General features: G+C 40.3%; 1 protein-coding gene across 1 annotated transcript in view; it reads left to right on the plus strand.

Annotated features, from left to right (window-relative positions):
• LOC125464956 (mannosyl-oligosaccharide 1,2-alpha-mannosidase IA-like) overlaps positions 1–17,484 on the plus strand; it is a 137,789-nt gene that overhangs the window by 53,129 nt on the left and 67,176 nt on the right. The window contains exons 4-6 of the mRNA XM_048557924.2: positions 503–583; positions 1,447–1,541; positions 3,283–3,406. Of these exons, the coding sequence (XP_048413881.1) occupies positions 503–583; positions 1,447–1,541; positions 3,283–3,406 (300 nt within the window). The remainder of the gene's footprint in view (positions 1–502; positions 584–1,446; positions 1,542–3,282; positions 3,407–17,484) is intronic.

Below are 17,484 nucleotides of genomic sequence, written 5' to 3' on the forward strand. Positions count from 1 at the left end.
TGAACTGAGCGTAGGTGTTCCACAAAGCAGTCCCCTCCGCTTGGTTTCCCCGATGTAGAGGAGGCCACAACGGGAACAGCAGATACAGTATACCACGTTATCAGCAATCCTGGTTCCCAGCATTTGTGTTTCTGGCAGTCTTCAGCATGTGGTACTGCTGAGCATAGGTTGCTCCTATTGAGAAGAGCCTTAACTCCCAGAGGCCTGATTTTCTTAAGTGCCTGATAGGCAGAAGACATGGCACATCTTTCTTTTTAGAGCCTGTGCAAGTATCTTGACACTTTTCCAGACATTGCATGCAATACCTAAAAGATTTCACCCAGTTATTGAATCTAGAGGATCAGAAGAAACAGTTTGAGATGTTTTGTAGGATGTATTTACTAAGCTATTTTCTAATCAGAAGCGTTACTTACTGCCTCAAGAGTCAGTAGGACTTGAATCTGGGACTCCTGGCTCATGTATTTATTGTACAGTACAAATTTTGTGTTTTTTCACCTTTCAGAATGGAGAAGTGTCTGTCTTTGAGGTAACCATACGTTTTGTTGGTGGGCTGCTGTCAGCATATTACTTAACAGGTGATGAGGTGAGACACTTCATATTTCTTGATTCTGATATGTGCATCATATTGGGAAAGAATTTTGTTAAATAGCTGAATTTAAATTGTGTGAAGAAAGATGTGCAATTGTGAATTAGCACAGGTTTGATGGCTTAATTTGCTAATGCAAGCATACAGCCCTGCAACTAGACTCCCGGATTAGGTAATGAGATCTGCCATTGTCATTTGCTTACACATATACAGATATTACTGTGTGAAATAAGACAGTCCTGCCCAAACAATTCATGTTGTGACTTATTCTCGAATAATTCTAATCACATGTAATGTCCTTCCATATCCTATTGTCCTTTTGTAAAATTTTCCTGTCTATTTAATCCAGAGTTGATTCTACCTCAGCAACCAGCCATGGAAACAAATTGCGTAGTCTCAACTCTGGAGAAGTTCCTCTTGTGCTCTATTAAGTTTCTTTCATTTAATCTTCTATCTATTGTCACTGCTGTAGACCCATCTGGTACTAGTTTATCTTGGACATGACCATTAAGTGGCAGCTTTATGCATATTTTTGTCACCAAATGAAGATTCAGAGGTTGTACCTTTTTACCCACAGTATCAGTGATATATTTGGATGTTAACTTCATCTCACCTTCATTTTCCAAGGGCAAAATTATGAAAGAACAAGTAGCGTAAGTTAAAGATTCTTTTCTGTCTAGAAATGAGAAAAGGTATCAATTATCTATGGATTGCTGTTGTATAACAGTGAGTTTGAATGGGTCAGTTAGTGCAACTGTTAGATTAGTGTACTTCAAATCTGCAAAAAGATGTCTTATTATATTCAAGAATTTAAAAAGCTAGGGATCATAGTATTGCTTATTGTGTTCTCAATGTTGCAGTTATTCAAGATGAAAGCAATTGAATTGGGAGAGAAGCTATTACCAGCATTTAACACCCCAACAGGCATCCCCTGGGCCTTGATAAACCTCCGTAGGTAAGGTATTCTTATTAATTTTAATGTATTAATTAGAATAATAAGTAACACCATTGCATCAGCCTATAAAGACTTCTTATTTACATTTTGAAACAACTGATAAAAATAGAACTTTATGCGGATGGTTGGTGATTACGCATCACGTGCTACTATTGCAAGCAAAAGAAATGAGACGGTATATTACATTTCATTCCAACCCTCCGTTTCAAATATACAGGTGTTGTTGGGATTTCTTTTCATTCTCTGTAGCAAAGACAGAAACAAAATATTTCTTGATTTACATCTGCCATTTCCTTATTACCTACCATTAACTCCTTATTTTCACTCTGTGGAGGACCAACTGTTGTTTTATTTCTTCCTTTTTTTAGATATCTGTGTAAAACCTCTTGCTATTTTTTTTTTGCCACGCTAGCTTCCTCTTATACAATGGTGTGTTTGTCCTGAGTAATATTTTGGTCATGGCCAGTGGTTTTTTATATTCTGACCAGTAATCTGAGCTGCCACTCACTTTTGAGCGATCATATGCTTTTCCTTAAATTTGATGTTTTTTTAAAACCGTGGAAAACTCACCTGTTGTGTCCCCAGTGCCAGTCCGTTCACAAAGCACAGGTTAGGAGTTTGATCGAATATTCTGGTGCTCCTCCAACAACACTTAAGAAGCTTGACACTATTTAGGTCAAAGCAGTCCATTTGATTGATAGCCTATCCACCATCTTCTATATTAACTTCCTTCACTATGGATACACAGATGTGTATCAGTAGAAGATGCACTGCAGCAATTCACCAAGCTGTCTTGACCGCGCCTTCCAAACCCACAAACTCTACTACCTGGAAGGACAAGAGCCGCAGATACGCAGGAACAAAACTACCTGCAAGTCATGTTGTATGTCACACACTATCCTGACTTGGAACTATGTTGGCATTCTTCCAATTTTGCTGAACCAAATTCTCGGAACTTTATTCCGAATAGCACTGTGGGTATCCTTATATTAGAAGGACTACAGCAGTTCCTCCTTCTCAAGTATAAATAGATATGGGCAATGAATCCTGGCCCACATCTCATGAACAATTAAATACAAAAGTAGTCAGAATGCAGTAAGAACAAAGCTCCAGTAACCAGATACAACTATGCCAACAGAACAAGGAACTTTAAAGTAGACACACAGTGACCTTTCTGAGGCTAGAGAATCTGTAAGGTTGTTAAGGGTTAATTGAGTGAATTTTTATTTCTGAAATCTGTCATAAAAACTGTTTGCAATAGTTCTTCGATGTAGTAAAATAGATCTTTCCTTTTGTGTGTAAGCTTTGATCGTTATCATGTTAAAAATTCACTAGCAACCCATTGTGAATTTGATCAGTGACTGACTACCAGAGCATCATAGAATCCCTACAGTGTGAAAACAGGCCATTTGGCCCAACAATCCACACTGACCCTCGGAGCATCCTACCCAGACCCATTTTCCGATATCCCATTTTCTAATTCTTGATACAGTTGCTGTCTATGCAAGTGCTGCTTGTGGTGTTTGTAATCCTGCTAGCAAAGTAGAAATATCAATGGCACCACTGAAAATATATTTACTTGTTTTTAATTGATTTATATTCTGTTCAATAATCTTAATGTTGTGGTGTAATAGATTTTTTTCAGGTGGATGCCCATTACTAATGTTTTGTATTGGAATAAGTTAGATTGTAAGATTGTCCTGAATAGCAACATTGAAACTTTCCTATGTATGTTTTGCAGTGGAGTTGGCCGAAACTGGGGCTGGGCCTCAGGAGGAAGTAGTATTCTGGCAGAGCTTGGCACCTTACACCTCGAGTTCGTGCACCTGAGTGAGGTGTCAGGCAATCCAAAGTTTGCTGAGAAGGTAAATTATGCCAAACTGGTAATCATAGGTCTTCAAAATTGACTGATAATATAGCTGAGTTTGTGATTCAGTTTCTGATTCTACAGTATTTACTAAACATGTTTTCCACACTAATACCCTGAAGATAGAGACTTGAGTTTTCACCTCTACATTCACCAACTCAGAAGTTTACTGCCTATTTATTTTAATAACTAGGAAATCTCAGACTCTGGAGAAGGTAAGTTTCAGTGCCCCCAGCTGGTATTTCTGAATGAACTTTTATTTTGATTGAAAGTTGTGATGATGTTCTTCTCCATGTAGTTTTGCTTTGAAGCAGCTACTGTTGCTTTCTGAAAAAATGCCCCAAGTGCAACTTCTATGCAAAGCAAAATTTTGAAGGACACGATAGGTCACAACAATATGTGATGTACTGCATCGGTACTCCAGCAATTTCTAAGCAATTGCCCGACTAATGACAGTTCTAATAAAGGTTGTGGATTTAAGATAGCAACCTGCCGCTTTTCAAACCATCCTTGGGAGCAGGGATTCAGCTTTAAGACTCCTAGCTATCTCCTGACTGACTTAATCAGTGAAAAATCTGATGGTGTTGGCTCTGATGGTTGGAAACACCATGATAATTTGTAGCATAACGTGTACGTGTAGGATCTTCTGCATGTTGTCACACAACCTGCATGTTCAGTGAGTGTAATATTGGCAGTTGTTCTCAAAACTTAAGAATATCAGAAATGTCATTAAGGTGTCCAATATCACTGCTGCTCTGATACAATACAGTACAAACTAAATAGTATCGTTTAGAAAAGGTATAAGGACAGAGATCTTGAGTGACTATTCTCAAATTTTTGGCTGTTTAAAAAGGCTTTACAAATCGAGGTATAGATTACAAAAGCAAGGAAATTATGCTTCTTCTCCAGGTAGTATCTTCAATTATTTGAGGGTTGCCGAACCATGATTTATGCCATGATTTTACTTGGGCACAGCAAGGAGACAGGCTCCAAAAGCAAAGAAGTCATGCTTCTCCAGGTAACATCCACAATTATTTGAGGGCTGTTGAACTGTGGTTTATGTCTTGATTTTACCATGGGAGCATAAAGAGACGATAGATTCCAAAACTACCTCATCCTGAACTGGATTAGACACTGTATCATTGAAGTAATTCTCAATTTGTATTAATTATCTATTGAACTAACTGGTGTCCTGAAATTGTTAAACCTACTGAACTTATACCCTGTTGGAATATATTAATCCTAGGCAGTGCATTTTACTGAAAAAAAGTCAATTTTTGTCATGTGGTAGACGACTTCAGGATGTCTCAAAGCACTTCACAGCCAGTCAAGTACTTTTGAAGCAAGCAAAAAGAGATTGCTGGAGAAATTCCAGTCTGGCAGCATCTGTAGAGAGAAAACAGTTTTAGTAATTCAAGTTCTGAAGAAGGGTCACAGGACTCAAAACGTTTACTGTTTTCTGCCCACAGATGCAGCCAGACCTACTTTGTTCTTGTTTCAGATTTCCAGCATCCAACGGTCTTTGGTTTATTTTGACTACAACAGTCACTCCACTTCAAAAATAATGTAATAGACCTTAAACTTGCAATTTTCTGACTCAACTGGGCCACAATTGATCTAACAAAATGCTTCCTACAATGCAATGTGTATGTTACCAGGGATGCAATGTTGAGTTATATGGAGAGACTAAGTGAGCAAGAATTATTCTTCTTGTGACACAGAAGTTTCCAGGCAGATTTGATTCAAATCGTGAAGAATTTTGATGGAGTAAATAAGGAGAAGTTGTTTCCAGAAATGTCAATAACAATAACAGAACATGGGATGAAAGTAATTAGCAAAAGAGCTAGAGGCAACATAAGGAGGAAACATGCAGTAAAGTGTGATCCAGAATGCACAGCCTGGAAGGGATGCTAACAGATTCAATAATAACATTCAAAGAGGAATTGAGTAATTTGCATGGTTATGAGGAAAAACTAAGGGTTGGAATTAGTTAGCTTTTTCACAGGGCTGACATTGGAATGGACTGAGTGCTCCCTTTCTGTGCTGTGACATTCTATTGTTCTCTGCCAAATTGTTTCAATTCCCTATTTCTCCTGTAATGGACACCTGTTCAACATTGACAGAAATTGACTTGTTGCTGCTTAAATGATCTTGTGTCATAAGAATTAAGTGCAGTCAACACTGCAATCACCAATGACAAAAAGTACGGACATGACTGTGATTGTGGCCCCTCATAGTAATAGCCAATTTAAAGGACAGTCTTTATAACAGTATCTCTTTGGTAAGGCTCTTTGTATGATTGCATTTATACATTCTGTGAAGAAGTAAAATATCTAGGGAGGTCCATTATGCATTAAGTGCTACCTGACACGGTTTTGCTCTATCCTGTACAGCTCCTATTTGTTTTCCATGAAAATGGCACATAAAAGTAATACCAAATTTAATACCATTCCTGATTGTGAGAAGCTGTAACTCAGTGAGTGTGAAGGGTGAGAATTTCCCAGTGGTCTCACGTTCTCAGAAACACAGAAGCAAATCCAGGTGTGTGTAGGCAGAATGCCAAAATAATCTCTACAAAAAATTGATGTTGCAACTCTGCGCCCTTCAGATTCCTCTTTAATCTCTGTCTCCAGATGATTCTGGAAGCAATGTTATAATTTTCAGTCTAACTCGACTTTAGCACTTGCAAGGATAAAGCAAGAAACAGGTGTCACTGGCTGTCATGATAATTGGAGCATTATAATTTGCAAGTCACTCGCAAGTTGTTAGACAGCTTGCAGGGAAGGGAAACAAGTACAAAAATTATTGTTAAATTGATTTTGGGTGAAAAACTAGTGAAAACAGTTTCTGTCCCATTGAGCTGCTAGAATAGGTTGTGGCATGGAACTTCATTCTCACCATATAAACATAGAAAGTTACTTCCAGTATTTTAAACAACTGGAATTCCATGCTATGTCAGTGAGCAAGTAAAAAAAAATTCATGTATATATCATTTTTCTGAGGGATAAGATTTATGACCATCTGGAAGAGCATGGCTTGATCAAATACAGTCAACACGGCTTTGTGAGGGGTAGGTCATGCCTTACAAACCTTATCAAGTTTTTTGAGGATGTGACTAGTAAGGTTGATGAGGGTCGAGCTGTGGATGTGGTGTATATGGACTTCAGTAAGGCATTTGATAAGGTTCCCCATGGAAGGCTCATTCAGAAGGTCAGGAGGAATGGGATACAGGGGAACTTAGCTGCTTGGATACAGAATTGGCTGGCCAACAGAAGACAGCGTGTGGTAGTAGAAGGAAAATATTCTGCCTGGAAGTCAGTGGTGAGTGGGGTTCCACAGGGCTCTGTCCTTGGGCCTCTACTGTTTGTAATTTTTATTAATGACTTGGACGAGGGAATTGAAGGATGGGTCAGCAAGTTTGCAGACGACACAAAGGTCGGAGGTGTCGTTGACAGTGTAGAGGGCTGTTGTAGGCTGCAGCGGGACATTGACAGGATGCAGAGATGGGCTGAGAGGTGGCAGATGGAGTTCAACCTGGATAAATGCGAGGTGATGCATTTTGGAAGGTCGAATTTGAAAGCTGAGTACAGGATTAAGGATAGGATTCTTGGCAGCGTGGAGGAACAGAGGGATCTTGGTGTGCAGATACATAGATCCCTTAAAATGGCCACCCAAGTGGACAGGGTTGTTAAGAAAGCATATGGTGTTTTGGCTTTCATTAACAGGGGGATTGAGTTTAAGAGTCGTGTGATCTTGTTGCAGCTCTATAAAACTTTGGTTAGACCGCACTTGGAATACTGCGTCCAGTTCTGGGCGCCCTATTATAGGAAAGATGTGGATGCTTTGGAGAGGGTTCAGAGGAGGTTTACCAGGATGCTGCCTGGACTGGAGGGCTTATCTTATGAAGAGAGGTTGACTGAGCTCGGTCTCTTTTCATTGGAGAAAAGGAGGAGGAGAGGGGACCTAATTGAGGTATACAAGATAATGAGAGGCATAGATAGAGTCGATAGCCAGAGACTATTTCCCAGGGCAGAAATGGCTAGCACGAGGGGTCATAGTTTTAAGCTGGTTGGTGGAAAGTATAGAGGGGATGTCAGAGGCAGGTTCTTTACGCAGAGAGTTGTGAGAGCATGGAATGCGTTGCCAGCAGCAGTTGTGGAAGCAAGGTCATTGGGGTCATTTAAGAGACTGCTGGACATGCATATGGTCACAGAAATTTGAGGGTGCATCCATGAGGATCAATGGTCGGCACAACATTGTGGGCTGAAGGGCCTGTTCTGTGCTGTACTGTTCTATGTTCTATGTTCTCTATGTTCTATATCACCTTATCCTTTGCAGTGATTTGAGCTGCTGGTAAGTAAGCAAATGTGCACAAACAGCTTTAACAACAAGATGTCACTTACAGCAAGGAATTGAATAATCTATTTTTCAGATGTGTTGAATGAGCAAAAAGTATGGATTGTGATATCATAGACCTGCATTTTGTTTTTTTATGAATAATTACCAAGGATCTTTATCGCTCATTATGTTGGTAAATGTGGATTTAAGTAAATTTGGGAAGTTTGTGCAGAATTTGAGATGTTGCATTGAAAATCTGCCGGGACTACTACTTATTATAAACCTAGTAAAATAATCATTAGAATAATTTATAACATTAAATTAGGTATCAAGGGAAAGGTACATTGAGTCCTGCATACAGTTTGGTTCCTTTTGAGGAAGGATGTAATTGCATTGTAAGCTGTTTAGAGAAGGTTCACCGATTTAATTCCAAAGATGAAAGGCTCACTTTGGGGAGAGATTGTGCAGTATAGGCCTAGACTCATGAGAGTTTAGAAAGATGAGAGCAGATCAAGTTCAGAAATACAAGATCCTAAAGGAGATTGACAAAATAAACGTAGACCAAATGTTTCTCTTTGTGGGGCAATCTAGAATGAGGTGTCATGCCTTTTAGGTGAAAGGGTGGCAGATTGTAAAACACAGATGAGTAATTTTTTTTGAAAGGGTCATGAATTTTTGGAATTCACTGTTCCAGAGAGCAGTACACACCAGAACACTACATAAATTTGAGGAGATAGACAGATTTTAATTAGTCATGCGTTAAAGGGTTAAGGAGAGTGAGCAAGAAAATGGAGTTGAGTTGAGATGAGACCAGCCATGACTATATTAAATGGTGGGACAGGCTGGAAGGGCTGGATTGTCTGTTTGTACTCCTAATTCTTACGCATATGAATTAGTCAGTGGAGAACTTTTTAAGTGGAGTTTCAGTAAAGACGTGAAGGCAGCATGGTGGCGCAGTGGTTAATACTGCTGTCTCACAGTGCCAGGGACCCAGTTTAATTCCAGGCATGGGTGACTGTTGCATGGAGTTTGCATATTCTCCGTGTCTGCATGTGTTTCTGCTGGTTGCTGTAGGTTCCTCCCACAGTCCAAAGATGTGAAGGTAAGGTAAATTGACAATGGTAAGTGCGGGGTTATGGGATAGCATGGACGGCTGGTTGGGGTTGGATGCTGTTTAAGGGTTGCTGCAAACTTGATGGGCTGAATGGCCTCATTCCACACTGCATGGATTCTGATTCAATGAAATATGGTGACCGGTTTATGCTCAACAAAGTTCCAGAAACAGCAGTGAGATGAATTGAGGTATTTTGTTGTTGTCAGTCACTGAAGTATGAGATATGGATGTAAGGAAACAGAGGTCCCATTTTCTGTTTTGAAAAGGATTCGGGAATGTTTTGCCTGAGAGGACAAACGTGATGTATATTTAATTTCTAATGCAAAAGACCGAGAGCTTATGTTAGGTAGTTTAGCACACATTTTTAGGTGTTCTATAGCTGACTAAAACATAAAAGTGCGGTCTGAGGCACATATGTACGTTTTCAATGGAAAGTTCACAGCAGTGCGGCAAAAAAAATGCAAATCAGTTTGCAGCACTGATTTGAACCCAGTGTTACCATTTTGAAATGCCACTTTGCAGGCATTGACCTGTCTTAACCTTGGGCAGCTAAATGTCTTAAAAACACTCCCCTGGAAATGTAAACAATACTTCTTATTTACAGTACTGCACTTGAAGGAATGACACTACCCGTGTTTCTCATTGTACATGCAATCACAAAGATGCGCGGGTTAGATGGATTGGCTATGCTAAATTGCTCATAGTGTCTAGAATGGGAAATGCAAGAATAGGGTAAGGGATGGGTCTGGGTGGGATGCTCTTCAGAGGCAGTGTGGACCTGACAGGCTGAATGGCATGCTTCGCTTTAGGGATTCTATGATATAGTTTTATTAGTCTATTCCCTATTGTCAGAGGCAAGCAACAAGGGTGAGTATCAGGTTGCAAATGTGGGATGGCATTGAGTGAACACACATTGTCTTGTCTGGCCCTCATCTGAACACAGCCACATTCGTCAATACAAATGGATTTTGCTTCCCTAATGAGCAGCTGTGTGTCTGCAGTTGAATGCAATAGACGAACTGTTTCAAATGGATGAAGGATTGATAACCAGGGGCACAGATTTATGGTGATTTTCAAAAAGATGAGGCAAAATGCGGGAAATAGTTTTACATGAGTGGAAAGGGATTGAAATAAACTGCCTAATAGGGTAGTGTCAGCAGATTTAGGAGTAGTTTTCAAGGGAAGTTGGATAAATAGTTGAACAACACTATTACAGGGATAATTGGAAATTACAGAAGTGGGTCTAACTAGATTAGACTTTGTTTGTATAAACATGACTGTGTGCAAGCTATGTTGACACATTGCAACACATATTTATTTCTGAAGAAGAGTCTAGGCCCGAAACGTCAGCGTTCCTGATCCTCTGATGCTACTTGGCCTGCTGTGTTCATCCAGCTCTACACCTTGCTGTCTCAGATTCTCCAGCATCAGTAGTTCCTCCTATCTCCGTATTTATTACTGTCTTTTAACTCAAGACTATTTGTATGCCATTTGTAAAATGTTTCTTTAAGTGCCTGTGATTTTAAAAGTACAAACACTAGATCTTCATTCTATCAAGAAGTTCTGGGCACCAAAGAGATGATGAAATTCTTTGGCTAGTAATGAACATGTTCAGTACAACTGAATTTTTAAATTGGTGAGTCAGCTGTCTTGTTCGGCTATGAAGAAATGTGAAGGCCATAACGATACACAAAACACTTGTATTTATATGGCACCTGTAATAAAACATCTCGAGACTCTTCACAGAGGCATTATAAAACAACATGCGGAACTTAGCTACACAAGGACGTTTTAGGACAAATGACCAATAGTTTGGTCAGAGTGTTTTTAGATCTTAAAATGTGGTATAAAGGAACAAAGTAAGGGGAAGATCCTTTTAGAGCTCAGAGCTGAGAGAAACAAAGACATGGATGTCATTTGTGGAAGTAGAAAAAATTGAGAATGCTCAGAAGGCTTGAATTAGTGGAATACAGGCATCTAAAGTTAGACCATGAGGAACACAAGTAGGCCACTCATCCCATTTAAGTTTGCTCTGCCATTCAGTGAGTTTGTAGCGGATCTGATAATCCTTAATTCCATTTTCTGACCTTTTCCCAATAACCATTGATTTCTTTATTGATTGAAAATCTGCCCTTATGTCAGTCTTGAGTATACTTTGTGATTCAGCCTCAGCAGCCTTTCGTGGTAAAGAATTTCGCAGATTCACTGCCTTTTGAGAGGGAAAAAAATCCTCTTCCTCTCTGATGTAAATCTATGACCCATTATTATAAGTTATGCCTTCAACTGTTAGACTCTCACACAAGGAGAATTGACCTTTCAACGCCTACCCTGCCGAGTACCCTAAGAATCTTATGTTTCAAAAGTTCATGTACCATTCTTTTAAATTGCAATGCATACTGGCCCATTCTACTAAACCTCTCCTCATAAAGCAGACCCTTCATATATTATACAATGTATCAGCCTCTGACACTTCCGCCATCTACAATCCGAACCCACCACCCAAGACATTTTTCCATCCCCACCCTTGTCTGCTTCCAGAAAGACCACTCTCTCCGTGATCCCTTGTCCGCTCCACACTCCCCTCCAACCCCACCACACCCGACACCACCTTCCCCTGCAACCGTAGGAAGTGCTACACTTGCCCCCATCCCAGGCCCCAAGATGACCTTGCATATCAAGCAGATGTTCACCTGCACATCTGCCAATGTGTTATATTGTATCCATTGCACCCGGTGTGGCTTCCTCTACATTGGGGAAACCAAGCGGAGGCTTGGGGACCGCTTTGCAGAACACCTCCGCTCGGTTCGCAACAAACAACTGCACTTCCCAGTCGCGAACCATTTCAACTCCCCCTCCCATTCCTCAGACAACATGTCCATCAAAGGCCTCCTGCAGTGCCACAATGATGCCACCTGAAGGTTGCAGGAACAGCAACTCCTATTCCGTTTGGGAACCCTGCAGCCCAATGGTATCAATGTGGACTTCACAAGCTTCAAAATCTCCCCTTCCCCTACTGCATCCCAAAACCAGCCCAGCCTGTCTCTGCTTCCCTAATCTGTTCTTCCTCTCACCCATCCCTTCCTCCCACCTCAAGCCGCACCTCCATTTCCTACCCACCACCTCATCCCACCTCCTTGACCTGTCCATCTTCCCTGGACTGACCTATCCCCTCCCTACCTCCCCACCTATACTCTCCTCTCTATCTATCTATCTTGCTTTCTCTCCATCTTCGGTCCGCCCTCCATCTCTCCCTATTTATTCCAGTTCCCTCTCCCCATCCCCCTCTCTGATGAAGGGTCTAGGCCCGAAACGTCAGCTTTTGTGCTCCTGAGATGTTGCTTGACCTGCTGTGTTCATCCAGCTCCACACCTTATCTCTATCCTTCATATGTAGTGTCAGCCTAGTGAACTTTTTCTGGATTGCCTCCAATGCTAGTACATCTTCCCTTAGATGAGGGATCTATCAGTATTCCGGTGTACTACGACCGGTGCCTTTGTTTAGATTTAGCAAGATGTTAAATTATAAAGGCATAGAGATCTATAGCACACACTTTATGGCCTATTGCATCCATACTGATTAAAAGTTACCACCTAACTATTCTCATCCTAATTTCCAGCACTTGGCCCACAGCCTTGTATGTCTTGGTATCACAAGTGTACATCTAAATTCTTGAATATATTGAAATTTTTGTCTGTAGCACACTGATAAGAGTAAGTTCCAGATTTCCATCACCCTCTGGATGAACAGCTTTTTCCCCCACCACCTCTAAACCTTCTGTCCCTTAGCTTGAGTTTATGTCCCCTGGCCATTGATCCCTTTATCAAGGGGAAAAGTTTCCTCCTGTCTACCTTGTCTGTGCCTCTCATAATTTTGCTTATCTCAATCATGTTTCCCCCTCTGTATCCTCTGCTCAAAGGAAAACAACTCCAGTCTGTCCAATTTCTCTTCATAACTGAAACTCTCCAGCCAAGGAAACATCAGGTAAATCTTTTCTGCAGCCTCTCCAGTGCTTTCATCTCTCCTATAATGTGGATTCCAGAACTGCACATAATACTCTAACTGTGGATTAACCAATGTTTTCTACAGTTCCAGGGTAACCTGCCTATTCCATTCTCTTTTGAACTGAAGACCAATATTCCTTTTGCCTTCCCTATTACCTGCTGAACTTGGATGCTAGCTTTTTGAGATTCCAAGTTGAGGAATCCCAGATCCTCCTTTTTCCAAATCTTTCAGCAGTCTTTCTCCATTTAAGTGATGTTCAGCCCTTCTTCACTTCCTGCCAACGTGCTTAACCTCACATTTCACCAAATTATATTCCATCTGTCAAATTTTTTTCCCCCACTTGTTTAACCTGTCTGTATCCCTCTGCAGATTATTTGTCATTCTCACCACTTCCTTCCTATCTATTTGTATGTACTCTACAATCCTGTCTATTGTATATTCACTTGCCTCATCCAAGTCATCAATACATGTTGTGGATAATTGTGTCTTCATTAGTTAGAGGTTGCCATTCTGAAAATACTCTCCTTATCCTAACTTTGTCTTCCTCAAGTTAGCCACTGCCCTGTGCGAATATACTACCTCCAACACCATGGTCTGTTGTCCTATTAAGTAGCTCGAAGTGCGTTTCAGACATGGCTTGGAAGAGATTACAGCTGAAGAAGGATAAAGCCTTGAAGGAATTTGAAAACAAGGATGACAATTTAAAAATTGAAGGTTCATTTTAATTGAGAATCAGTGTAGATTGACAAGCACAGGAGTGATGCATAAATAAGTTTTGGTGTTTATCAGGAAATGGGCATTAGAGTTTAGGATTACCTCAGGTCCGCAGAGGTTAGAATGTTTAGGCTTGCCAGGATTATGTTAAAATCATCAGGTCTTATAATGGAAAATTGATGACTATCATTGACAGTTAAACTTGCTTGTGCTATAATTCTGCCATACATTGCATTCATTTGTCATCAAGCAGTTGTAACTCACTCATTTCTCAAAAATCAATGCCTATCCTTTTTGAATGCTTCAGCTGGAAACATCATTGCAAGTACAAAAAGAATAATCCATTAGGAAGGGCCAATTCATATTGTTTGATCATAGTGGTTGAACTTCTGAATGCATGGAGTGTTGAGGTAGGAATGCACTTCAGGAAAATGTTGGAACTTTTTCTTCTCTTGTTTTCTACCATTCTCACTGATGCCTTCTGGATTTTAAAGGGATTGGTTGGGGACACACTTCTAAATTTCATATGCCTAAGCATTCCTTTGTATCAGCTCCAGACTAGGTGGTATGACTGCAAGGAAGTAAGGTTTTAGCTTTCCTGTCACTTCATTTCTTTAAACACCATTTTAATAACATCAAAAAGATGACACAACATTTCTAGTGCTAGCTGACCTATCCTTTAACCTGTCAATGGCCTAGAATTTGAGAATGGCATAAGGTATTAACTAGAATTTTTTGACTGGGAAGAGATACACATGAATTTGAAAACTTAAGTTCTTGATCAATTTGTGCCACTGCCATTAGCATTACAAAATTGTTGCTTCATCTTTTATGAAAAGTACTTGTGACTTCCATGAAGTTTCTGCAATTACATATTAGTAGCAAATGAAATGCATCATGGAAGAGTGTCCAGAAATTAATAGTTTAAGTATATTAATGGCATGATAATTGCTAATAACTGCTAGCTAAGTTTTCACTCAAAGTGAACAATTAAAAATTTTGAGTCTCACCTTTTTAGGCTCAGTTTCCTCTATAACGCAGTGTGGAGCTGGAGGCACATGGCAGACCAGGCAGTGTCAGAATAACAGGAAAGCTGACGTTTCTGGTTGAGGAAAATGAAGAAGGGTCCTGACCTGAAACGTCAGCTTTCCTGCTCCTCTGCTGCCTGGCCTGCTGTGTTCCTCTAGCTCCACACTGTATCATCTTTGACTCCAGCACCGGCAGTTCTTACTATCTCTTCCTTTTCCTCTCACTTTTTAAAACCAATCTTATTTTCCAATTCTTTATTTCCTGTTCTCACCTGATTTGGATTGAATTCACCCCCTTGAACTCTGTCTCTTTCCCACTCCTTCCTAAATTTATTTATCAATCCTTAATCTATTGTTTAAGGAAATATGTACTTCCCTCTTGTCCCAAATAGTGCCATCAGCCTGCTGTTCCAGCATTGTTAAAATGTAAACTTGTATATATAAATCTATTTAGTGGGGTCATGAGAAATATGGATAAGGAAGCCCCAACAAAGTTCACCCCGCATATTATCCAAACAAGAAATCACGTCAAATCTGCAACTGCCAAGTCTGTCTTTAAACTGCTCTAGACTTTAATAAACCATGTGATATTTCTCCCAACAAATTAGTGTTTCCTGAGTCCCAGATCCGCTCTGATCCTAACACACAGCTTTGTTTAGATCAGTGTCCAAGCTTAATCAAAGGGACAGGTTCAGGTCGCTTCCAGGAATAGTGTACATGTTTGAGGTTATGCATTTTTTTTTCTCAATTGCGTAGATAAGGAATATGATCACAGCAGAGAATTTATACTTTAGCTTAAAAATATTATTTTTGTTAAAAAATAAATTATATTAATTAGGCTGCTGTTGGTGTTTCAGGACTGTAGTAATTTTTGAAAAATACAACTTGTGGCATTATTTTGATAGTCATGTAATTATTATATATACTGCTTTTTAAAAAATTCACTTGTGTTTCACTTCACTGTTCTTTTATAGTTGCCTCATGGGTTCAGTGTTAAAATAAGGTTAGCCCATTATTGGAAATATGTCAGTTAGTGAATTATGAATGAAGAGCTTACGTATCTTCATAGAATCCCTACAGTGTGGAAGCAGGCCATTCAGCCCATTGAGTCCACACTGACACTCTGAAAAGCATCCCACCCAGATCAACTAACCTACCTATCCCTGTAACCCACTATATTCCCATGACTAATCCACCTAGGCTGGACATTATGGGGAAATTTAGCATGGCCATTCCACCTGCACATCTTCGGACAGTGGGAGGAAAGGGAAGGGGGGATAAACAGACATGAGGAGAATGTGCAGACTCCACACAGATAGTCACCTGAGGCTGGAATAGAACCTGGGGCCCTGGAGTTGTGTGGCAGTAGTGCTAACTACTGACCCTCCATGCCGCCCCATGTCACGAAAGGGAATATGATATCTGATTCTTGTTTAGGGTAAAAAATGTGCATTGCACATTAATCATGGGCTTAAAGATTGGTTAATATTTTATACGAAATGTTTTATCAGAACTTCCATGCTAGACTTTTCAAAAGTGTTTTCAATTTCAGTTTTTCAACATCAGATACTGGGAACTGGCAGAAATAGTTGTTTACACCATTTAGAATCATAGAGCTGTACAGCTTGGAAACAAACCCTTTGGTCCAAATCAGCCATGCTGACCAGATATCCCAAATTAGTCTGGTCCCATCTTTCAGCAAATGACCAAACTCCTGAATATTTCGTATTCATGTTCCCATCCAGATACCTTTTTAAATGATGTAATTGTACCAGCCTCCTCCACTTTTTCTGGCAACTCATTCCACACATGCATCACCCTCTGCGTAAAAAATATTCCCCTTAGGTCCCTTTTTAATTATTTCCCCTCTCACCTTAAAACAATACCCTTTACTTCTGGACTCCCCCACCATGGGGAAAAGGCCTTGTCTGTTCACCTTATCCATGCCACTCGTGATTTTATAAACCTCAATAAGGCCACCCCTCAGCCTCTGCTTCAGGGAAAATAGCTCCAGCCTATTCAGTCCCTCCATGTGGCTCAAACTCCTTCAACCCTGGCAACATCCTTGTAAATTTTTTCTGAACTCTTTAAAGTTTAACAACATCCTCCTGATAGCAGAGAGATCAGAATTGCATGCAGTGTCCCGAAAGTGGCCTAACCAATGCCCTGTACGTACGCAACATGCCATCCCAACTTCTTTACCCCATGAGCTACCCAATAAAGGCAAGAATACCAAAAGCCTCCTTCACTTATCCTGTCTACCTGGGACTCCACTTTCAAGGAACTATGAACCTGCATTCCAAGTTCTCTTTGTTCGGCAACTCTCCTGAGACTAAGTGTGTAGGCCCTGCCCTGATTTGCCTTTCCAAAATGCAGCACCCCTCATTTATTTAAATAAACTCCATCTGCCTCTCCTCATTCCACTGATCCATCTGATCAAGGTCCAGTTGTACTCAGATGATTTTTGTGACTGTCTGCTCCACCCCTTTTTATCATCTGCAAACCTATTAACCGTACCTCCTATGCTCAAATCCAAATCATTTAAACAAATGACGAAAATCAGTGGACCTAGCACTGACTTTTGTGGCATACTTCTGAAAAGCAACCCTGCACAATCACTTTCTGTCTTTACCTTTGAGCCAGTTCTGTATCTAAATGGCTGGCTGTCTGCATTTAATGTGCTCTAACCTTGCTAAACAGCCTAACACGAGGAACCTTGTCAGACACCCTTCTGAAGTCCATATAGATCATGCCCTGCCTTCAATCCTCTTCGTTACTTCAAAAAACTCAATCAAGTTTGAGAGACGTGATTTCCCGTACTCAAAGTGATGTCGACTATCCCTAATCAGTCATTGTGTTTCCAAACATGTCAACCCTGTC

The sequence above is a fragment of the Stegostoma tigrinum genome, chromosome 24, assembly GCF_030684315.1.
Source record: "Stegostoma tigrinum isolate sSteTig4 chromosome 24, sSteTig4.hap1, whole genome shotgun sequence".
Taxonomy (NCBI): domain Eukaryota; kingdom Metazoa; phylum Chordata; class Chondrichthyes; order Orectolobiformes; family Stegostomatidae; genus Stegostoma; species Stegostoma tigrinum.